Source organism: Leptonychotes weddellii, chromosome 10 (genome assembly GCF_054177405.1).
Source record: "Leptonychotes weddellii isolate Sample4059 chromosome 10, ASM5417740v2, whole genome shotgun sequence".
NCBI lineage: Eukaryota > Metazoa > Chordata > Mammalia > Carnivora > Phocidae > Leptonychotes > Leptonychotes weddellii.
Genome location: NC_138378.1, coordinates 43341642 through 43363613, shown reverse-complemented (window position 1 = coordinate 43363613; position 21972 = coordinate 43341642). Strand labels below are relative to the sequence as shown.

The following is a 21972-nucleotide window of genomic DNA, read 5'->3' as shown; positions in this document are numbered from 1 at the left end:
CAGTTTGTTTTTCAGAGTCCATCTTCTCTCATGGTTCGTCCACCCCTCCGATTTCCCCCGCTTCATTCCTCCCCTCCCACTACCTTCTTCTTCTTCTTTTTTTTTTCTTAACATATCTTGCATTATTTGTCTCAGAGGTACAGATCTGAGATTCAACAGTCCTGCACAATTCACAGCGCTTAACAGAGCACGTACCCTCTGGGGGCAGATATCTTTACTGTGTTGTTTACAGCTGAAATACCAGAGCCACTTATCAGCACATAATCATTTAATACATATTTGTTGTATGAATTAATGAATGAACAAACTGCTTGGGAACTTGAGTTCAGGACTTTATATCTGCCTTAACACTTACTGTAAACCTGCTATGGTTCCGTTCCTCATTCCATCTATGAAGATTTTTCTGTATCCTTAAACACCACAGTTGGAAAACGTTCCCATTGTTCATGTGCTCCACAGATCTTACCAGCATGTTACTGATTTCTATGCCCAAGTAACTGATAAAAACACCGTACCAAACAAGGCCTACACGTAACAAACGGACGTCTCTCTAGGCTGAGATCTGGATACCTCACCTCTGATCCCGGAGTTGGTCCTCCTTGTGTCTTACTCTTCACCAAATCCCAAGAACCTATGAAGTTTGTCACACAGCCCAAATTCTCCACTGTGCCACCACCATGCTCAGCTCTAAATGTTCTCTAACACTAGAGCCCTCTCACGCACCAGGCTGTAGCCTTCTGTCGCACTGGTTCTCGGTGAACTCCACTCAAGCTGCTGGAAGTTACTGCTGCTACTGCTAAGTTTACGAATCGCCTATTACCCCTTTAATGCACTAGGCAGCTATTAGTGCAAATGAGCAGTAGAAACTATAGGTTTCACTTTGTTAGGATTTTTATTTGCTCCTGTCTCATCTCTTAAATTCACTCTAAAAGGTTGCAAGTCATATCATTCAAATAAATATTTATTGAGCATCTGCTATGTACCATGCACTATTTGAATCCCATAGATTTAGGGTGATCAACACAAATCCCCTCAGTCCTGTATAGCTACAGCATGATCAGGCTCAGAGAATTAAAAAAAAAAAAAAATCATATCTAAAAAACTGATGGAACATTATCTGACTTCAGTATCGTATTTCTTTTTTTTTAAAGATTTTATTTATTTGAGACAGAATGAGAGAGAGAGCACGTGAGAGGGGGGAGGGTCAGAGGGAGAAGCAGGCTCCCTGCCGAGCAGGAAGCCCGATGCGGGACTCGATCCAGGGACTCCAGGATCATGACCCGAGCTGAAGGCAGTCGCTTAACCAACTGAGCCACCCAGGTGCCCCTTCAGTATCGTATTTCTTAAGCTGTTTTAAAATATCAGTCTCGATCCCAGGGTCCTGGGATTGAGTCCCGCATTGTGCTCCCTGCAAGGCGGGGAGCCTGCTTCTCCCTCTGCCTCTCTCTCTCTCTGACTCTCATGAATAAAAAAAAAAAAAAAAAAATTTAAAGTATCAGTCTCATCAGGGGCGCCTGGGTGGCCCAGTTGGCTCGGGTCATGATCTTGAGGTCCTGGAATTAAGCCCCATGTCAGGCTCCCTGCTCCCTAGCCTGCTTCTCCCTCTGCTCTTCCCCCCCGCTCGTGCTCTCTCTCTCAAATAAATAAAAAATCTTAAAAAAAAATCAATCTCATCAAAACTTACACATCAGACTGGTTTTGTTCATATAAGGCTTTCATCTCCTCCAGAACTTGCCTGAGTCCATCCTCCTAGAACATATGATATTGACACATCCATTAATTCCTTCACCAAGTCTGTAGCAATGTTTGATCTACTCTTTGATTTGATTTATATATCTTACCAAAAAGCAATACCTTTGGTAATGGCTATTACAAGTGTTGGTGAGGATGAGGAGAAATGGAACCCTCATACATTGTAGGTAGGAATATAAAATGGTGCAGCCCTATCTGATGGTTCCTCAAAAAGTTTAACATAGAATTACCATATTATCCAGCAATTCCACTCTTAGGTATATACTCAAGAGACTTGAAAGCATACGTTCATTCAAAAACTTTGTACATAAATGTTCTGAGCAGCATTATTTATGGCAGCCCCAAAGTGAAAACACCCAAATATCCATCAATATTCATTCATATCCAAATATCCATCAACACCCAAATATGGATTAACTAATAAACCAAATATGGTGTATCCATTCAATGGAATATTATTTGGGCATAAAAAGGAATGTAGTACTGCATGCATCAGCATGGATGAACTTTGGAAACATTATCCTAAGTGAAATAAGCCAGACACAAAAAGATAAATAGTGTGAGATTCCACTTACCTGAAATATCTAAAATAGGCAAATTCATGAAGACAGAAAGTAAATTAGAAGTTACCAGGGGCTGGGGAAGGAGGGGAATGGGGAGCTATTGCTTAATGGTTACAGAGTTTCTGTTTCAGTTGATGAAAAAGTTTTGGACAGAGGAGTGATGGTTGCACAACAATGTGAATGTAATTGGTGGCACTAAAGTGTACACTTACAATTGGCTAAAATGGCAGATTTAATGTTATATATATTTTACCACAATAAAAAAAAGAGAAAAAAGGCAATAAAAAGGAATGAATTACTGACAATTTGTGCAATCAACGTACCGATTAAGGATATTCTCAAATATACTGTACTAAGCAAAAGAAGTCAGATACAAAGGAGTACATACTGTATGATCTGTATGATAGAAGTCATTTTCTATCTTCCCTTTCATCAAGTAGTTAAGAGATCATAGAAAAGTCTGACTTATTAGAATTCAGTTAAATATTCCTTTTACCAGCAAATAATATTTTAAGGAATAGCTGAAACTCTTGTATGATTAATAGATCTGCAGGTATACAAAAGACACAATGTGTGAAATAATTTTATAAAAATATATGTGGGGCACCTGGGTGGCTCAGTCGGTTAAGCATCTGCCTTCAGCTCAGGTCATGATCCCGGGGTCCCAGGATTGAGTCCCACATTGGGCTCCCCACTCAGCGGGGAGTCTGTTTCTCCCTTGCCCTCTGTCCCTCCTCTCTGCTTGTGTTTTCTCTTACTCTCTCAAGTAAATAAATAAAATCTTAAAAAAAAAATACACACATGCTGGGGCCCCTGGGTGGCTCAGTCGTTAAGCGTCTGCCTTTGGTTCAGGTCATGATCCCAGGGTCCTGGGATCAAGCCCCGTGTTGGGCTCCCTGTTCAGTGGGGAGTCTGCTTCTCTCTCTCCCTCTGTCCCTACCCTCTGTTCATGTTCTCTCTCAAATAAATGAATAAAATCTTAAAAAAAAATAAAAATACACACGTTTTCAGATTCAGACTTATCTATAGTAAAAATTGCACTGTTTTGTGTTCCCACCTCAGGCTGGTAGCCCAAGATAATTTTCCTAAAAACTCACTTAAACTATTACCAGTTCTGCATATAGAAAGTGGACAATTATTTCAATTTGCTGAATACAGCACCTAACCTTGAGAGATCCTGGAATGAACAAGGCAGAGTCCCTGCTCTAGACCCAGTGACTATCATTTTCCTGGAAGGAATGATTCTTGAAAGGTCCTGTGGGTCATGGGCCTATCAGCCCTCAGATCAATCAGATGGATTGGCATGTTCCTGCTTGGCTGTGTCAAAGAGTGGCCAACCTCCTCAGGCTGAGTCTTCCAGGCTGCTGAGTCACCTGGCTAGGTGGTAGGTTTGTCAGTGGAAGGTGCACATGCAGCAAAAGCTGCAAAAGGTGCCCTGCCAAACTAAGACCTAGAAAAAGGAGTGATTTTATAGCTTCTAAGTTCTGCCCCTGGACCCCCCCAGAAGTGGTAACTTAAAATTTGAGTGAAACAGAGAGCTGGATGGACTAGAGGTCCGAAGAGCCAGTCGCAAGCCTGGCATGGCCAGCTCTTGTTGGACAAGTCTGAGTCTCTTTGGGCTATGTTAGATAACCTCCAAAGTGCCTGGTTGTCTGAATGCAGTGTGGAGTCATATTTTAGAGCCTGCACGCCTTAGCATTCCAGCATCTCTGCTGAACTTCCCACCACTGTCTCCTAATTTTTTAAATGAAGTAACTGTCCTGAAAGAACAACAGACAGGAATCTAGGAAACCTGTGTTCAAGGTGAGGCTCTGCTCCAATATGCTTTAAGTTCAGACAAGTCCCTGAATTTGATCTGTAATTTCTTTTGGCTCAGTCTCATCTGCAAAAGGACCTAACTGTTCGACCAGGTGCTCTTTAATGTTCAAAACAAAACTCACCTTTCCCCAAACACTCTTCCTCCTGATCTCTGATGTTGTACCTGAGAGAGAATCCCCCCAAGATCCTCTGACTCCTCCTTCATTGATTACCCACCCCATCTCCACCCCTGTTCTAACAGTTACAAGTCCTGTTTGCCTCATATCTGAAACCCAGACACTGATTTCTGGACCCAGCGACCAGACACAGTTTGGACCATACACAGCTCTCACAGTAGGCCTGTCAGAGAGTGATCATAACCACCCATAACCATCTCCCTGCCACCGTTCTTTCTTATCTCCAATCTGTTCTACGTAGTTCTGCCATCATTACCCTCAAAACATAAAAAAACTGCCCTATCACTCCCCTATCTAAAATCCTTTACCAGCTTCCAAATGCCTTATACGTGAATACCCAACTTTCCTAGGCCTAGAACCTACCTTTGTAGCCTCTGCACACACGTCAGTCCCCTCTTCCTATGTGACCATGAGTCTCTGCATGGCTGTATCCTTCAGCTGCAATGCCTATCTTCCTTCTCAGAGCGGGGACCTCATCCTTCCAGGCGTGGCCCAAATGCCCCCTCCTCTATCCCTTTTCATACCAGCATTTCTCCTTATGCTCCTGTGTATACCTCTCTGGTGTCCTCACACTGCATTCTAATACTCCTTTTTGTGCCCTTCTCCCAGCAGAACATGCCCTGGCATCCACACAGTGGCTGCCCTATGCTAGGGAAAGTAGTCAAGTATAGAATTTAGAGTGCAGGTCTGAAGCCAGACTGCCAGGGTTTAAATCCTAGTTTGACTTCTTACTGGCTATGGCCAAGATACTTAATCTCCCCAAGCCTCTGTATACATGGCTGGAAGAAATGGTTTAAATCTCAAAGCGTTCTTATGAGAACAACAGATAACATAAGCTATGAGAACAACAGACAACATAAGCTACGTGCTTAGCACCCTTTTGGGGTAGTAACAGAAAAATAAGAATAAGGGTAATAAGTAGTAGTGAGTAAGGGACAGGAAGGGATAAGTAGGGAGAGATAGGTAGGGGGCCACAGGATCGGGCTCACAAAAATCCCCAAAATGCAGAGGTGTAAGGAAACCAGAGATAAGGGAACAAACCAGACCATCCTGTCCTAGGTGTCAGAGCTGGGGTCTTGTTATAACAGCTACTTGTGACCAACAAAGAATCATGGGACCCTAAAAAGGAAGCAAGCCATTGAAAGGTGTTATCACTAGTCTTTACTCAATGGTGCTATCAATAGAGAAGTCAAAAATATTTAAGTTCCCTGGTTAGCATTCTATAAAAGACCAACCCTAAAAGCCCTCAATGGTAACCCTGTCCGGACCCCTCTCACTCCTGAGAACTTCTGTATCCTCAATTACCTCTACCGCTTTACTCACTCTCCTTCGTCCGCGAGATTCATTCTTGTCTCCGTGAGACAAGAACCTCGCTCTCCCACTTCAGTAGCAGCAGCGGTAGAAAGAAAGTTAGTAGCAAACACTAACTTCGCTGCTACTTGTGTTGTCAGGCATTGTCCAGGGAACCTGACATATATGCCACTCCCAGAGCCCTCACTACAGGAAGAGTTGAGTTACGCTCTTTCCCTTTTTTACAGAAGAAACGGACAGCACAGAAAGCCTGAGTAACTGCCCCAAGGTCACACAAGGGAGTCGGAATCCCAGCCTGGCTTTACAGGCCTAGCTTCTGCCTGAAGGGTTCAACAAATGCTAGATTGTTATCAGGCAACCAAGAAATGCTTGGTCAAAAAAGGAACCAGCAGTAAAGCTATACGTGGAAAACACTGAAGGAAATATACTCAGGAAATTCACCAAATCGCTGGGTGATATAAACATGAATGCTCTTTTTCCTGCCATATTTTGTTTTTCCGTGTTCCGAAATTTTTGTTCCCGACTTTGGAGCTGACACCGTGAGAAAACCCACGCTCCGATGAGACGCAGGTTAGACCCGCGGGGTCGCCGACCCTCCTCCCGCCCGTCCCCTGCGCTCCCAAGCCCCGCCCCTTCAGCAAGGCCAGCCTCGTTTACCCCGTCCCCCCCCTCACGTTGAAGGCTGGCAGCTGCCCTTCTGGCGCGCGATGCAGCTCGCGAACCAGCTCCATGGCCTTTTCGCAGAACATGTCGTACGTGCCCCGGTCCCGATGTCTCGTTAACCGCCGGCTCTCACGCCAAACGGTCGCCGGGTTCACGCACACCGCTCTGGGTATCCTATGGCTTGCAGTCCCACAGCTGCGGATACTCGCCTCCGCCTCTGCTTCGCTCTTTGGCGCCAAACATGCCCAGCCAATAGAAAAGCGCTCCCGGGCCTCGCGGCCTACGGCGACCGCCAAGGGACAGTTGCCTCCGCTGCGCAGCCGCACTGTAAGATGGGTGAAAGCCGAGAAGGGGTGCACGGGCGCTTCCTTCCCTAGGGAAGCCCCTGCAGCTGCGGGAGAATCAGTGGGCCTGGGTTCCAGCCTGTAGGCTGAGCAGAGGCTCTTTTTTTTGAAGCGCAGCTCGCGCTATATGCATATCTCGCAACTTCTTTCCATTTGATTCATGCATTTTCGTTTAGGTTCCACGGGGTTCTACCCTAAGGTTGAGAAGGAATGCTCAGAAACTTGGTGTGCTTAATGTTATGACGCAGCATTTTAGTTTTGCAGTGTGGGTTTTTGTTTGATAGAAAAGGGAAACCACTTTTATTGGTATCTCCTGTGTGGTAGAGACTGTGACATATATTTCATTTAATTCTCATGACTAACCCTAAAGTGGCTTTTAAGACTCTCGGTACTGATTAGAAAGCAAGCTAAATAACTTCTTTTTTTAAAGTAGGCTCCATGACCAACATGGGGCTTGAACTCAGGACCCTGAGATCAAGAATTGCAGGTTCTACCAACTGAGCCAGCCAGGCGCCCCAACAACTGAATAGATAATTTATCCAAGTTTACTCAGCTTCTAAAGTGACAGACTTTGTATTTAAGCTTTCAGCCCTACAGAATCGCCTTTGATTTTAAAGGAGTCATTTAAAAACATTTGGAAAATAGCTCTAATCACGAAGTCTACAAAGGGGGAAAATACCCAGATTAACACAAATTCACACAGCCATAATCTTACCTACATAATTATGGAAATTTTCATAACCATGTAGAATCAAAGGTGGAAATTACTGCTATAAAAACAATTTGCTTGGGCACCTGGGTGGCTCAGTTGGTAAAGCGACTGCCTTCGGCTCAGGTCATGATCCTGGAGTCCCGGGATCCAGTCCCATATCAGGCTCCCTGCGCAGCGGGGAGTCTGCTTCTCTGAGCTATAACCCTCCCCCCTCTCATGCTCTCTCTCTCTCATTCTCTCTCTCAAATAAATAAATAAAATCTTAAAAAAAAAAAATTGCTTTATTTGGCTACCTTTTAAAAAGCAGTATTTTTAAAAAGGCAATATTACTGGATTCATTCTGGCTAACCCTAGAAACTATGTTCCTCTTTTGCAAATAAAGATACAATAGATGTGTAATCTGAAGAATGAGCATGGGAATGGCCTACAAAGTCTTTGAATCTTTAAGTGGAGTGACATTTCCTTTTCAGGTCTACAGTCAGGAATAATTTAGCTAAAGTTTTATTAAATACACAGATCTATAGTGGACTGTGCTACAGGATTGTATTCCAAAAATCGCCAGTATCCAAACAACCTTCCTTTATCATAAACCTTTTTCATTTCAGATCCTGGGCCTGAGATTCATTTCTTTACCTGTACAATGGGGACAACAGTACACACTTCTGAGGGGTTGTGGTGATTCATTACTCCTTCAGCAAATATTTATGAAGTGCCTACTGTATACTGAGCATTGTTCTAGACTGAAGATAAAGTAGTGAACAAACTATGTTCACAAGTCTATGTTCCAGTGTGGGGTACTGATGATAAATATATTAGTGAAAACTGCTAAGGAGAATAAGCCAAGGCAGGTAAACAGAGTGATGATGAGAGGACCCGAGGGTTTTGTTAGTGTTCAGAGAAGGCACAGACCTGCAGTGGGGAGGGAGTAAGCCATGTGGAGATGGGGCCATAGGATGGGCAGAGAATTTCAGGCAGTAGGAATGCAGGTGCAAAGGCCCCAACGAGGGGGATGGGTGACTCACACACATGCCACCCACACCTCTCCTTGCAGCCACTGCTTCAGCAAGGAGGCAGTGACACTGGAGCAGAGTAAGGGAGGGAGACCCTGGTGGCTGAGATCAGAGTGAGAGCTGGAGGCCATGTCAGGTAGGACCCTGTAGGCCCTTTCACAAGCTTTCTGTTTTATTTTCAGTGAGATGGGAAACCATACAGGTATTTTGAGCAAACAAGTGACAGGACTGGACCTACATCTTTAAAAAGAACTTTCTGACAGCTGAGTTAAGTAGACAAAAGTTGGCAAAGGTGGAAGCAGGAGACCACTTATGCTATTAAAATAATCCATGTGAGAGAGGATGGCAGCTTGGGCCAGGGTGTGGATGGAGGAGGTGGTGAGTAGTGGTTGCATCCTGTATAGCTTTTGAAAGGAGTGCTAATACAGACATAAAAAGGGGAGGATTCAAGGATAATCCCAGGGTTTTGACCTAAGGAAATATAAGTGTAAGTTTGCCATTCCTGAGGTGAGGAAGGTTACACATGGAGCTGGGGGTGGGAAAAGAGTTGGGAGCTCAGTTTTGAACATAATAACTTTAAGTGCCTATAGGATATCAGAGTGAATGAGCAAACCATTAGGTAGAGGAGCCTGGAGTTCAAGGAAGGGGTGTGGACTAGAGATACAAATGTGGGTGTCACCAGTGTAGGACAGTATTTAAAGACCATACAGAAAGTCAATGTGGAATATTAGGGAGCAAGAATTTCCTGTCCCCTTAGAGGTCCTTCTAGCTGTATTAAGAATCAAATTGATATGAGACAGATTAACAGGAGAAAATCAAATTTAGTTTCCTACCCATACAGGGAATCCACACTGACATGGAAATTCCAAAAATAGTCAGGCAAAATAAGGTATACATATATTATAAAGTTATATATAAATATATAAATAAATATAAATATACATATGTGTAAGGAGAATCAGGTAGGGGTAGAAGGGAAAGAATGCAAGTCACAGGGCAATAAAAAGAGATGTTTGGTAATTAGATGCTTGCCTTGCCATATAGGTGGGTCACTCCGAAAATTTATTTCTGCTAATAACCATTATTCTGGGAAAGACCCCAATTTAGATTCTTCTATGTAGTGAAGGGAGGGGCAAAACGTTTCTTCCATAGGGAGGAAGTCCATAGGGTCTTGATTGCCTTTAGCTCAAAATAATCAAGACAAAGTGGCCCACCTTGGAGCAGCCAGGCCCTTGGCCTGTATAGGACCAAGAGTCGAGAACTGTATGGGCAAGGCCTAATGCCAGCCAGACTCAATAACCCTCACATTTCTCTCTTCTCAACAGCCCTCCCTTCCTTGCTTTTTTTTTTTCCTATTAAAGAGGATTTTGTGAGTGATAGGGTCAATTTTTTTTTTAAACTTCAGTTTCTGGATTCCTAATCTCCAGTATGTACTAAAGAATTCACCATTTCGGGGCGCCTGGGTGGCTCAGATGGTTAAGCGTCTGCCTTCGGCTCAGGTCATGATCCCAGGATCCTGGGATCGAGCCCCACATCGAGCCCCACATCGGGCTCCTGGCTCAGTGGGGAGCCTGCTTCTCCCTCTGCCTCTCTCTCTGCTCATGCTCTCTCTCTCTGTATCTCTGTGTCTCAAATGAATAAATAAAATCTTTAAAAAAAAAAAAGAATTCACCATTTCAATTCTAAAAGAGTATTTGGAGATATCCACACAAATATGAATGCTGGTTGTGATATTTTTTGTAACACAGTCAATGAAATTCTTTAGCAATTTAGATCTATCATTACAAAGCTAACAGAAGGAGCTAGTGAGGGGCGCCTGGGTGGCTCAGTCGTTAAGCGTCTGCCTTCGGCTCAGGTCATGATCTCAGGGTCCTGGGATCCAGCCCTACATCGGGCTCCCAGCTCCGCGGGAAGCCTGCTTCTTCCTCTCCCGCTCCCCCTGCTTGTGTTCCCTCTCTTGCTGTGGCTCTCTCTGTCAAATAAATAAAATCTTTAAAAAAAAAAAAAAAAGGAGCTAGTGAATTTCTAAAGGCATTTCTAACTGATCTTAAATTATCAGTTGCCAATAGTTTTCAACTGACAGAAATGTTGAAATTTTGTATGTTGAACGAAAGTTCACTTTGTGATAAGTAAGCAAATCTCTTGGTTGTAGATCCTTTGTAAGAAAGAATGCCAAGCTGTAAAACTAAATTTGTGAAACTACTCTTTTCTTTGTAAGACAAGTTGAATTAGTTCTTAACTCGGGTTCACAAGTGTAAATTTATCTTTGAAACAGATTTTTTTCCCCACTTTTTTTTTTTTTTTAAGATCCTTAAGTAATCTCTACACCTAACCTAGGGCTGGAACCTATAACCCCAGATCAAGAGTCTCATGCTCCACCCACTGAGCCAGCCAGGCGTACCTCCACCAGCTGCTACTAATTGCTTTACAAAAATCTAAAATCAAATACAGGTTTTAAAAAGTAAACTGTTTAATGAGTTCAGTTTTCATATGTTCAGCCCAAAACTTAAAAATTAAATTATCTATATGCTTGTGTTAAAAAAAAAAAAAGCACCTGAGAGCATATTTTTTTAAAGTAAAATCTTGTGGGAAAATAGTTATAAATCATGAGAACGGTGATGTTACCTTTTGCTTTTTGTTCTCATAAACCATTACAGAAACGTTTCCGAGGGGTTCATTCACATTGGGTTTTCAGCATTAGGGAAAAATCACACGGTCTGAGGCGGGAGAGGAAGGAGCCAGCCTTCCTCTGCGGCTCTGGCTCGTTGGGTGCTTTCTGGCCGGCGTCCTCCCACATTCGGGCCATTGATCTGGGGCAGGACGGGATGCGTTTGCTCATGGCGCCGAGCACCCAGGCAAAGGCGGCCCTCCCACCTGCGGCGACAGAGCCCAGACCCTTCGCCAGCACCACCGGTCGCTTGGCCCGAACCGGACCGTAACGCCCTGCAAGGCTTCACCTGCCCTTCTCCAAAATGGCTGAAAGTCGGCGCCGGGGACGCCGGGCGCGCTCCCGGCGGAACCAAGGAGGGGGCGGGGCCGGTGGGAGCACGGCGCTGATTGGCTGGCGCTGCCGACCTGGTCCCCGGCGCCGGTCCGTAGAGCCGGGCGCCGAGGCCTGGGGCTGGGATGCGAGTGGCTGCGGGCTCCCGGCGGCAGCGGCTCCTGTGAGTAGCGGCGACTGCAGCGCGGGCGGGCGGGCGAGGTCAGCGGACGCCGTCGGCGGCTGGCCGTGTCGGCCGCGGGATGAGGAAGCGGACCGAGCCCGTCGCCTTGGAGCATGAGCGCTGCGCCGCTTCGGGGTCGTCCTCCTCCGGCTCGGTCGCCGCGGCGCTGGACGCCGACTGCCGCCTGAAGCAGAACCTGCGCCTGGCGGGCAAGGGGCCGGCAGAGCCGCGCTGCGCCGCGGACGCGGGCATGAAGCGGGCGCTGGGCAGGTGAGGCACGGCGCAGGAGCGGGGCCCCCTACCTGGCCCGCACGCAGCCCTTAAGCCCCCCGCCCCTCCATAAGTTTCTTGCCTGCAGGAGCGCCCCACGTCTACCCTCCATCCTTTGGTGTCCTCTTCCAATTCTCCTCCATCCTTTTCAAACCTCGCCTGGCCCGCAGATGCGGCCCGCGGACATCCTTTCCCCAGATATCTGCCTGCGGGGTCGCCCCCGACTGTCCCCTTCCCTCCCCTGGTGTCCTTTTCTGGCCCTCCGCGGAGCCCAGCCCCGTGCCCTTACCCTTCCCAGGTGAGCCAGTGGGACCTCGTCCGCGACGGGCTGGCCCAGCGTTTCTCCCAGCAGTTGGGAGCGGCTGGCAATCACGACCCCGCGTGGGAGAGTAGAGGGCGTGGGGGGCGTCCCTTGTGAGGCTCCTGGACGCCCCGCATGTAAGAGGTGGGACGCGGAAGGGCATGCTTCCGAGCCAGAGAGCGTTGGGATTCTTCGCCTCAGATCTGCATAGAACTCCATACTGAGCGCCCCTCTTGCTGGACTGGCGTGTGCGGAAGCTTACCTTTTTTCCGATTTCTCACTTTGATAATTTTTCTCGGGTAACTAGTTGTCAGAAGTGGCATTCTTTGCTCAGAACTGCTGGACTTTTGGGGGAAGGTTAAATGGTGTGCTGTGGCCAGGGATACACCGCAGCGTCAGCTGTTGGAGGGAAACCTGTCGTTGATTGTGCAGATGGCTAGTGGTGCTTGAAATTTGATTACACGAGTTGTCTCCTTAGGAATCTCCGTAGAGGCTGGAAGTCTTTTAGTTTTTTGCGTTCTCCCTCTGAGTAGGAGATGAATGCATCCAGGTAAAGCTGATTTCAGAATTAAGTTAGTGTATTTCACAGGGGCAAATCTCTCCCCGTATGCTAGCTTCTTAATTAAGCTGGCTCTTCATAGAACGTATCATTCATGGCAATTTTGAAGTCTGGATGTTTCACGATTTTGAACAAGTTAGTACGTAATATTCTCAGGTGCTGTTGCAGTCATTTCTTTTGGGGTCAACTGGAATGCCCTTAATTGACACTGGCCACTTCAGTGTCAAGTATTTATCAAAATAGTCTCTAAAAATATCAGTTTCATTGCCTAAAAGATCATGAAATTGAAAATATGAATATTTGGATAAATAAAAATATAAATATTTGGATAAAGAGAAATATTTATCCAAGTAGACACGTCAACATTTCAACTTCATTGCTTAAAAGGTTATGAATTTAAACCATAGTCTCCTCTAAGTCAGTGGTTCACATTCTTGCCAGAAGGGCAGGGACTGACAGTATTTTTTTTTTTTTTTTTTTTTGGTATAAAGTTACCTAGTCAATATCTTTTGTGAAACTAATTTGTTCTCTTTTTTTGTGGAAAGGTTTATCTTCATTACAAACTCATGAATAGCTTTAATGTACTTTTGTTAACAGGTTTGGCATTACACCTAGATAAGTTTGGGAATTCTTCCTTTGAAGAAATGAAATTGTTAGGCACAATAGTGTTTGGGGAAACAGTGCTGGCCTGGCACCTTCCTCGAAGATGTACTGTATTAAAAGGATATGCTTATTTTCATTTTTGTATCGGGACAAAGACATTCAAGAGGTGCTCATATCCTTTGGAGGAATAAAAGGCTGTTAGGGAATAAAAAGAAGAGGAGAGGGCAGGAAAGCCAAATTTGTGTGTTACCCTGTGGCTTCCTTCTCTATTTCTTGGAATGTTCTCCTGGACATTCTTCTGCTTTGTTTTCTTCTTCACCTAGGTCTCTGCCCAACTGTCAGGTCCTCAGAGAGGCCCTCCCAGGCCAGCCCATCCAAAATAGACTTCTTGCCACTCCCAACGCCCTTATTCTGTTTGCTTTTTTCATCACACTTATCTCTTTTGACCTTGCAATTGTCTGTGTACTTAACTTGCTTTATTGGTTATCTCCTCCCCTATAAGAATGGAAGCCCCACGAGAGCAGGGGCGTTGTTTCCTCCACTTTTCTGGTCTCCAGTGCATGGCCATAGTAGGTGGTGGAAAATACTTACTGAACTAGTATATGTAGCGTAAATTCCTGGGCCAAGGAGTGTGTGTTTATAATTTTGAAAGGTGAGGCCAAAGTGCCCTCCGGTGTACTGACAGGTACTTTCCCCAGCAGAGTCAGTTGCCACCCTTCCCGCCAATACTGAATGTTACCAAGTATTTTGATCTTTTTTTCTATTTGACTGATGAAAATGACATCTGATTTGTAGCTTTAATTTGCATTTCTAATTGTTAGGTGGCAATTTTTGTGTGTTTTTATAAGCCTATTGTGTACCTTTGGGTCTCTCATTACCTGCCTTTGTTGGGTTCTATTGTGCACATTTTCATATAGAGAAAAATAGGGAAGACAATATAATGAACCTTGATGTATCCATCACATCTTAAACAGTTTGCCATGTGTTGCCAATCTTGAACCACTTGTCCCTCCTCCCTCTGTTTCTTCGTAGGGGGTGGGACTAGAATATTTTAAAACAAATGATTTTATTCATAACTACTTCAGAGTATAACTTGGGAACTAGAACAAATAGGGACTTTTGAAATATATATAACCTCATTTGCTCTGTCAGAATTTTTTTATATTTATCAAATTTGAGTTTATTGCCTATTACTAATTTTTTTTTTTTTAAAGATTTTATTTATTTATTTGAGAGAGAGAGAACACATGAGAGGGGATAGGGTCAGAGGACGAAGCAGACTCCCTGCCAAGCAGGGAGCCCGATGCGGGACTCGGTCCAGGGACTCCAGGATCATGACCTGAGCCGAAGGCAGTCGCTTAACCAACTGAGCCACCCAGGCGCCCAGCCTATTACTAATTTAATATCCAATCTACATACACATTTCTCCAGTTGTCTCAGAAATGTCTTTTAAAATGTGGTTTGTTTAAAAATCTTGTACATTTCTTAAGTTTATTCCTAGTTATTTGATCTTTTTTGTTGTTCCGTAGGACCCCCTTCTTATATTACAAATTTTTATCATTGTACTTATTTTTTTTTTAAGATTTTATTTCTTTATTAGAGAGAGAGAGCACAAGCAGGGAGAGCAGCAGGCAGAGGGAGAAGCAGGCTCCCCGCTGAGCAAGGAGCCCAACCTTAGGCTCCATCCCAGGACCCTGGAATCATGACCTGAGCTGAAGGCAGACACTTAGCTGACTGAGCCACCCAGGCGCCCCTGTACTTATTAATTTTGTAAGCAGCAACTTATGTAGTCATATTGTTTTTAGTAGTTTTTGCAGTTGGTTCTCTAGGATTTTCAGGTATATCATATCAGTTACAAATAATAAGTATCATTCCATGTTTTCTACTTTTTGTCTTTTGTTTCTCTTTTTTAGTTGCATTGTATTTTCAGAACAAGATTAAATACTAGGAATGATAGTGGGTACCTTATTTTGTTCCTTACTTTACTGAGAATGCTTTTAGTGTTTTTGCCACACTGGTTATTTTACTAAGGGGTGCGTTGTTACTATTTGTTTTTTTAATCAAAAATGGTTGTTGAATCTTATGAAATGCCATTTTAGCATCTGTGAAATTATCATATAGATGTTCTTCCTTGACCTGTTAGCATGAATTATAGTAACAGGAGCGCCTGGGTGGCTCAGTCGTTAAGCATCTGCCTTTGGCTCAGGTCATGATCCCGGGGTCCTGGGATTGAGCCCCACATCCGGCTCCCTGCTCCGCGGGAAGCCTGCTTCTCCCTCTCCCACTCCTCCTGCTTGTGTTCCCTCTCTCACTGTGTCTCTCTATGTCAAATAAAGAAATAAAATATTTAAAAAAATATGAATTATAATAACAGATTTTATGTTATTGAATCATCATCTTATTATTGAATCATCAGTGAAAACTCTGTTAATGTGTAGCCAGATTCTATTAATATTTTACTTAGTCATTTTACATTGTTATTTGTGAAACTAGTTTGTAATTTTGGTTTTTTTTAAAGATTTTATTTATTTATTTGACAAGAGATAGCACAAGTAGGCAGAGTGGCAGGCAGAGGGAGAGGGAGAAGGAGGCTCTCCACTGAGCAGGGAGCTGGATGTGGGGCTCGATCCCAGGACCCGAGGATCATGACCTGAGCTGAAGGCAGCCGCTTAAGTGACTGAGCCACCCAGGCGCCCCTGTAATTTTGTATTTTTAATGTAATCTTTATCAAGTTGTTTTAATGCTTTCCTTAGCTTTATTAAAAGCTTTCTCTGCTTTAGCCTGTTTAAATACTCTTGAAATGATCTGTTTCTTTAAATTTGGTGGAATTCCTCTGTAAAACTACCTAAGCCAGGTGCTTTTTTTTAGATTTGCTATCTCTTTCTGGGTTTAGTGTTGGTGATTTATACATTCATAGAAAATCATCTGTTTTGTCCAGCTTTTTCCTCTGTATCTGAGACTGTTATCCCTGTCCTGTTCCCTAATTTTGTGTGCTTACATTTTTTTCCTTTTCTCCCCTTTGATTCTTTAGACTAGCTAATGGTATATCTCATACACAGATATACACTGAAGTATTTTTTCTTTGAAAAAAATCTTTTTTTTTCCCCCAAATAAAATTTTTTTTTTGTTAATTAATTCTGGGAAACCATGATACTGCTGAGGGTTCTGGAGAAGTAGAGAGAACATCTTCCATCTGAAAGGAGCTACTGCATCTCTCCTGTTGCTGCCCGTGGCAGGAATGTGGCCCTAGGGTGGCCAGATCATCCGGTCTCTCTCGAGAAGAGTAGCTGGGTATGTGTGTGTGTGTGTTTGTGTGAACTCAAACTTTGTAAACGTTGCAACTAATTCAGATAAAAACAATAACTTTGGAGTAAGACAGAACAAAACATTTTTTGTTTTTTAAAATTTCTGGATTGGTCGTTTTTAGAGGTAAATGTTTATCTAACTCATGTGTTGACCCTGAACTCCCTGAGAGGAGGGACTAGATATTACTTTTTACAGTATCTGGTAATTTTTGGCAAACAAGGGATTTGCGGGCATTTCCTGTTTTTTTAAGTAACCCTGGAGTTCTTGGGAATATGCCTTAATGGCATAAGTGGTCTAATTTGGACCCTAGGAAGGCGGTAATGAGATGTGTGGGTCTTTGTGTTTCAGTGAAGTAGTTTTTATTCTTCCACTTCTAGCTCATAGGTGGATCTGCCGGTGACTGAGACCAGTGGGCTGCATGGGAGGTTTCATAGCCGGTGATCCTCAAGTGTAAATACAGGGGAACTGAGGCATCACCCTTGGTTCTTCCTTGACCCAAAGCAAGGAAATTCATCTAAGTGCTAATTGCTTTACTATAATCCAGAAAGGCAGGTGGCTGAGGTTAACACCAGTCTCCTTCAACATCAGTCTTCCTGAGCTCACCCTAGAAGTTGCTTTGCATGGTATTTCTTTGTCCTTTCTTTATACACTGAGAAGGTGAGAGTATGTTCTGAGCTAGCTTTTGTAGTTAAAGTTTGCTTTTTTTCCATCCCCCTTCTCCTTCCACTCCCTGAGAGTACATTCTGTGCCTGGACTGTGACAAGCAAGAGGGCAGGCTTTGTTTATGGGGGCTGAGGCCCCCAGCTGGGTCCATCTCTTCCCAATTGCGATTTATCTTATCAAGGCCACACTTCAGCCCTGGACCCAGGACCCTGAGACTTGGTGCTTCTCTGGTGTCTCCCTCTTTGGTGGGACTTTGTGCCCTGGATCTCTGTTTCCTTTCCAGTTCCTTTTTAGCCTTCTCAAGGGAGTATCTGTCTTGTATGGTAACTGGGCAGACATTGCTTCTATGTGGGAGATATTTTTGAGTAGCTCAAAGGCTCCTGAAGACATTATCATGGAGGTAGCCTTGGAAAGAGGAATAGAAAATGGGTCATCTTGCCAGGGTTATGCTGACAGCAGTGGAGACAGGCTGCCTTTCCAGACTCATGATCCTCCTCCTCCTACTAGGGCACTTTTCTTTACAAAATGAAGTCTACAGGAAAAAATTTTTACTGTAATATGATCTTGAAAACTGACAGATTAAGTCAGTGCTCTTCTCCCAGAGATGATGCCACAGAACTTGCGTGTAGGTGGGTTTGTGCTTTGACAGAGGGCTCTTTCAGCACAGGGTGTGGGTAAGTCATTTGTCTTGTCCTGAACTGAAGGCTAGGTTGGGAAGGGTCAGTTAGGAGAGGGGATGCTGACACAGGGAAGAACAGTAGCAGGAAACTTTGCCTGAGATACCCATTTAGCCAACTGACCATTATTTGGGCGTGGTCCTCATTGTAGTATCATTTGATATCTTAGAGGATATCACTCTCATAGATAACAGAGCCCCATGCGAGTGTTTTCAGGTTCTGTGGGTTGGGGAGACTTGTTCAACTTTTTGAGTCTGTTTCTCCCTCTGTGGTGTGGGGATAGAAATACCTCCCCTGTAGGATCGGGGTGAAGCTCGGACGTACAAAAGAGCTGGGTGCATGGTGAGCACCCAATTAGTAGCACCTTCTACTTTGGTCATCCCCAGGGTTATTACTAATACTATTAGTTGGGAGTACTGAGAAAGCTCTGTTAACTTATGTCAAGAGGAATTTACCCCCATCTTCTCTGCCCCCAAACTGCTCCAGTATGTCTTCTCAGCCAGTTGTGCCTGTAGTTATGATCATGATCTGTGAACGTATCTGTGGGTATTATAACATGTGTAACAATACTGTTTGGTTATTTGACATTTTTTTTCATCAGTTCACTTAGCAGAGTTTGAGTACCTGTTATATAGAGTAACTCTTCTCAGTGCTGAGGCTGCAGCAATGGATGCAGGTCACATCTCGTGGACTTTACATCCTGGTAGGGGAGGCGGATAACAGACAAGTGAGAACAAGCCACGTCAGGTGCTTGGGGCGCTGAGGAGAAAAGTAGGCCAGTAAGGAGCACCTGTGATGTGTGCATGGTTTAGGTGGCAGGAGGCCTTTCTGATAGAGGACATTTGAATGGAAGCCACTGGCCTCTTTAGAGTGGAGAAATGCCTTGATGTGATGTATGTCATTACCATGTCACTCTGCTGTGACAAGGACAGACTGGAGGTCCAGAGGGAGCAGGAGGACCAGTTAGGAGTCACCCAGGCAACAGATGATGGGGGCTTAGGCTGGCGGTAGCTGTGGAGGGGAGAAGTGCTGCATTCTGGATCTATTTTGAAGGAGATGTCAACAGATTTGGGGGTAGATTAGTATGAGAGCAAGGACGGTCAGAGATGCTTCACCAGTTTTCTTTTGAGCAGCCGGAGGCAAGGAGGTGCCGTGTGCTGAGATGGGCCAGTTGTGGGAAGAGCAAGTGCTTTGGGGGGTGATGAGTTTGGTTTGGGGCATATTGAAGTGCCTCCTCTTGCAGATGCAGTAGGTAGGAGGAGCTGGAGTTCAGGGGAGTTAGGCTGACTTCTGACTGTTAGCCTGCAGAAAGTATTTAGAGTCATGATGGGAGTCTGAGGGCTGGGCCCCGGGGTCCTCAGTGGTTAGGGGCTGGGAGAAGAGGAGACCTGGAGGAAGCAAGGGAATAGATTAGGAAGAGCGCTAGGAGGAAAGGGTCAAGGCAGCTGGGTGGAGAAGCCTGTTGCAGAGAAAGTGTGATCTGCTGTTGGATTTGGTGACATGGAGATGAGTGGTTGACAAGAGTGGGTTAATGGAATGCTGGGTGTAAGAGCCTGACAGAGTGGCTCAAGGGAGAGGTGGAGAGAAGAAATGCAGATAGCTTTTTTAAGGAGTTTTACCATAAAAGGGAATAAAGATAAGGGGGATCCCTGGGGTGGGAGGAGGCTTCTGACCAGTGCTGTTGTTAGAGCTCATTGCTGTGCTCAGTGGGATGGTCCAGTAGGCATAGATTGGCCTCGCAGAAGCTGGTGGCCTGGTGTCTCTGGGACCCAGCACCCCAAGGCTAAGTGGAGGGTGCCCACAAATGAAGACAGGCCAAGGGGGCCACGAAGGTGCAGGGAGGTGGTTAGATTTGTGGGGGGAGCATTGGAAGTTGTCTTTGCATGCTTCTGCTTTCTCTGAAATAAGAGCACGGTTGTCTCCTGAGGGGAGAGGGGGGCACCTGGACGGTCCTAGTTCTTTGTCTGTGACCTAAATAGACTGTTCCACCATATTGCTAAACATTAATGTGAACAGTCATGCTACCCAGCAGGGACTCTTCTTTCTTTCTCTCTGACATGTAATGTTTCAGAAATGGCTCCCATGGGAAGTCATTTCAGCTGTGAGCTCGTGTCTGAGAAGCCACACGTGTTTCTGCACAGTCAAATGCTGCTTGGTTCTGGGGGGCCTGAGTGGGAGGGCAGTGGCTCCACAAGGTTCCTGCACACATCCTCACGACAAGGGGGTTATAGCTGGGTTGGAGGTGGAGGTAGGAAAAGGAACAACATGAACTGAGGTCAAGATAGAGTGATTGTGTGGGACCCAGGCAGAATCCTTACCTCTCAGGTTTTGCTGATACACAAAGAACTATTTCTAAATAGAATTTGTCTTGAGATGGTACTTGTGGACTTGAGTTGTCTTAATATCTGTGTTCTGTTCACCAGATATGGAAGTGTCCTAAAAGGTAAAAAGAGGGGAGGGTCGATGAGTGTCATTGTGAGTAGTTTCAGAAGAGTAAGACTCTTCATTTTGCGAAGATGAAGGCAAATAAGGGGTGTCACTGAAGGAATGCAAGTGGATTTCTGGAATGCTAGACTCTTGGATATGTTCTTAAAGTTTGAAAGAAGTTGCCCTGAGCTTTAGGGTAAGAAAAGAAAGTTCAAGTTGTTTTCAGTTCTTAAAAACTTCTGGGATCTCCATGCAAGGTTTAGATACATGGACTGAACTATCTATTCATAATGGGAAGGAGGAATGTTCAGGGTTGGAGCAGGTCATTTTGATGCAGTCGCTTTTCTGGTGATTCAGGTCCCTGAGAGACATATGGCTTTTAACTGTTTTCTTGTACAACAGAGACTTCCCACCCTTTCTTCTTTCGTCCTTGACTTGTGCCATTCCTGGCCCTGGAAGATCATTTCACCACTACCTGAAAATGGCCATGTCAGTGGCAGGTGCCCATGGGTTGTTTTATTCAGCAGACAGTTATAATACTTGGGTTGTTGGTCAGATGCATGCTAGGCACGGGGAACATAAAGATGGAAGGAAACAGTATCTGTTCTCAGGGAGTTTGTTGTCTGTCAGTTTTTACTCATGGCAGCCATCAGCTCTTACACTCAAATATTTTAATGATATCTATAGTAAAGACAAAATACAGACATGGCTGGAGATGGTTAGTCTGATCTCACTTTTGTCTTTTGTGGTTCTGACATTTTTTTTGTGCCGATTTGTCTGCAGAGAATCTCATCTTTTAGGCTTCACTTTTTCTTAAAAATTTTTAATTGTTATGTTAATCACCATACATTACATCATTAGTTTTAGATGTAGTGTTCCATGATTCATTGTTTGTGTGTAACACCCAGTGCTCCATGCAGAATGTGCCCTCTTTAATACCCATCACCAGGCTAACCCATCCTCCCACCTCCTCCCCTCTAGAACCCTCAGTTTGTTTTTCAGAGTCCATCATTGCTCATGATTCGTCTCCCCCTCCGATTACTACCCCCCATTCTTCCCCTCTTGCTAGCTTCTTCTTTTTTTTTTTTTTTTTAACATATATTGCATTATTTGTTTCAGAGGTACAGATCTGTGATTCAACAGTCTTGCACAATTCACAGCGCTCACCATAGCACATACCCTCCCCAGTGTCTATCACCCAGCCACCCCATCCCTCCCACCCCCCACCATTCCAGCAACCCTCAGTTTGTTTCCTGAGATTAAGAATTCCTCATATCAGTGAGATCATATGATACATGTCTTTCTCTGATTGACTTAATTTCGCTCAGCATAACACCCTCCAGTTCCATCCACGTCGTTGCAAATGGCAAGCTCTCATTCCTTTTCATGGCTGCATAATATTCCATTGTATATATATACAATATCTTCTTTAGCCATTCATCTGTCGATGGACATCTTGGCTCTTTCCACAGTTTGGCTATTCTGGACATTGCTGCTATAAACATTGGAGTGCACGTACCCATTCAGATCCCTACATTTGTATCTTTGGGGTAAATACCCAGTAGTGCAATTGCTGGGTCGTAGGGTAGCTCTATTTTCAACTTTTTGAGGAACCTCCATGCTGTTTTCCAGAGTGGCTGCACCAGCTTGCAT

The 21972-nt window shown here is 44.5% G+C and overlaps 2 protein-coding genes across 3 annotated transcripts in view; one reads left to right on the top strand and one right to left on the bottom strand.

Annotated features, from left to right (window-relative positions):
* Window positions 1-6518, bottom strand: part of GINS1 (GINS complex subunit 1) — a 20581-nt gene extending 14063 nt beyond the window's left edge. The window contains exons 1-2 of one of the 2 annotated variants that reach the window (XM_081833295.1): window positions 6295-6518; window positions 1685-1749 (exon numbers count right to left, since the gene is read on the bottom strand). In XM_081833295.1, the coding sequence (XP_081689421.1) occupies window positions 1685-1749; window positions 6295-6369 (140 nt within the window). In that variant the 5' untranslated portion in view covers window positions 6370-6518. The remainder of the gene's footprint in view (window positions 1-1684; window positions 1750-6294) is intronic. The other variant, XM_081833297.1, reaches the window with a different exon arrangement.
* Window positions 6519-11431: 4913 nt separating this feature from the next.
* Window positions 11432-21972, top strand: part of ABHD12 (abhydrolase domain containing 12, lysophospholipase) — a 73344-nt gene continuing 62803 nt past the window's right edge. Inside the window, exon 1 of the mRNA XM_081833294.1 lies at window positions 11432-11783. Within this exon, the coding sequence (XP_081689420.1) occupies window positions 11593-11783 (191 nt within the window). The 5' untranslated portion in view covers window positions 11432-11592. The remainder of the gene's footprint in view (window positions 11784-21972) is intronic.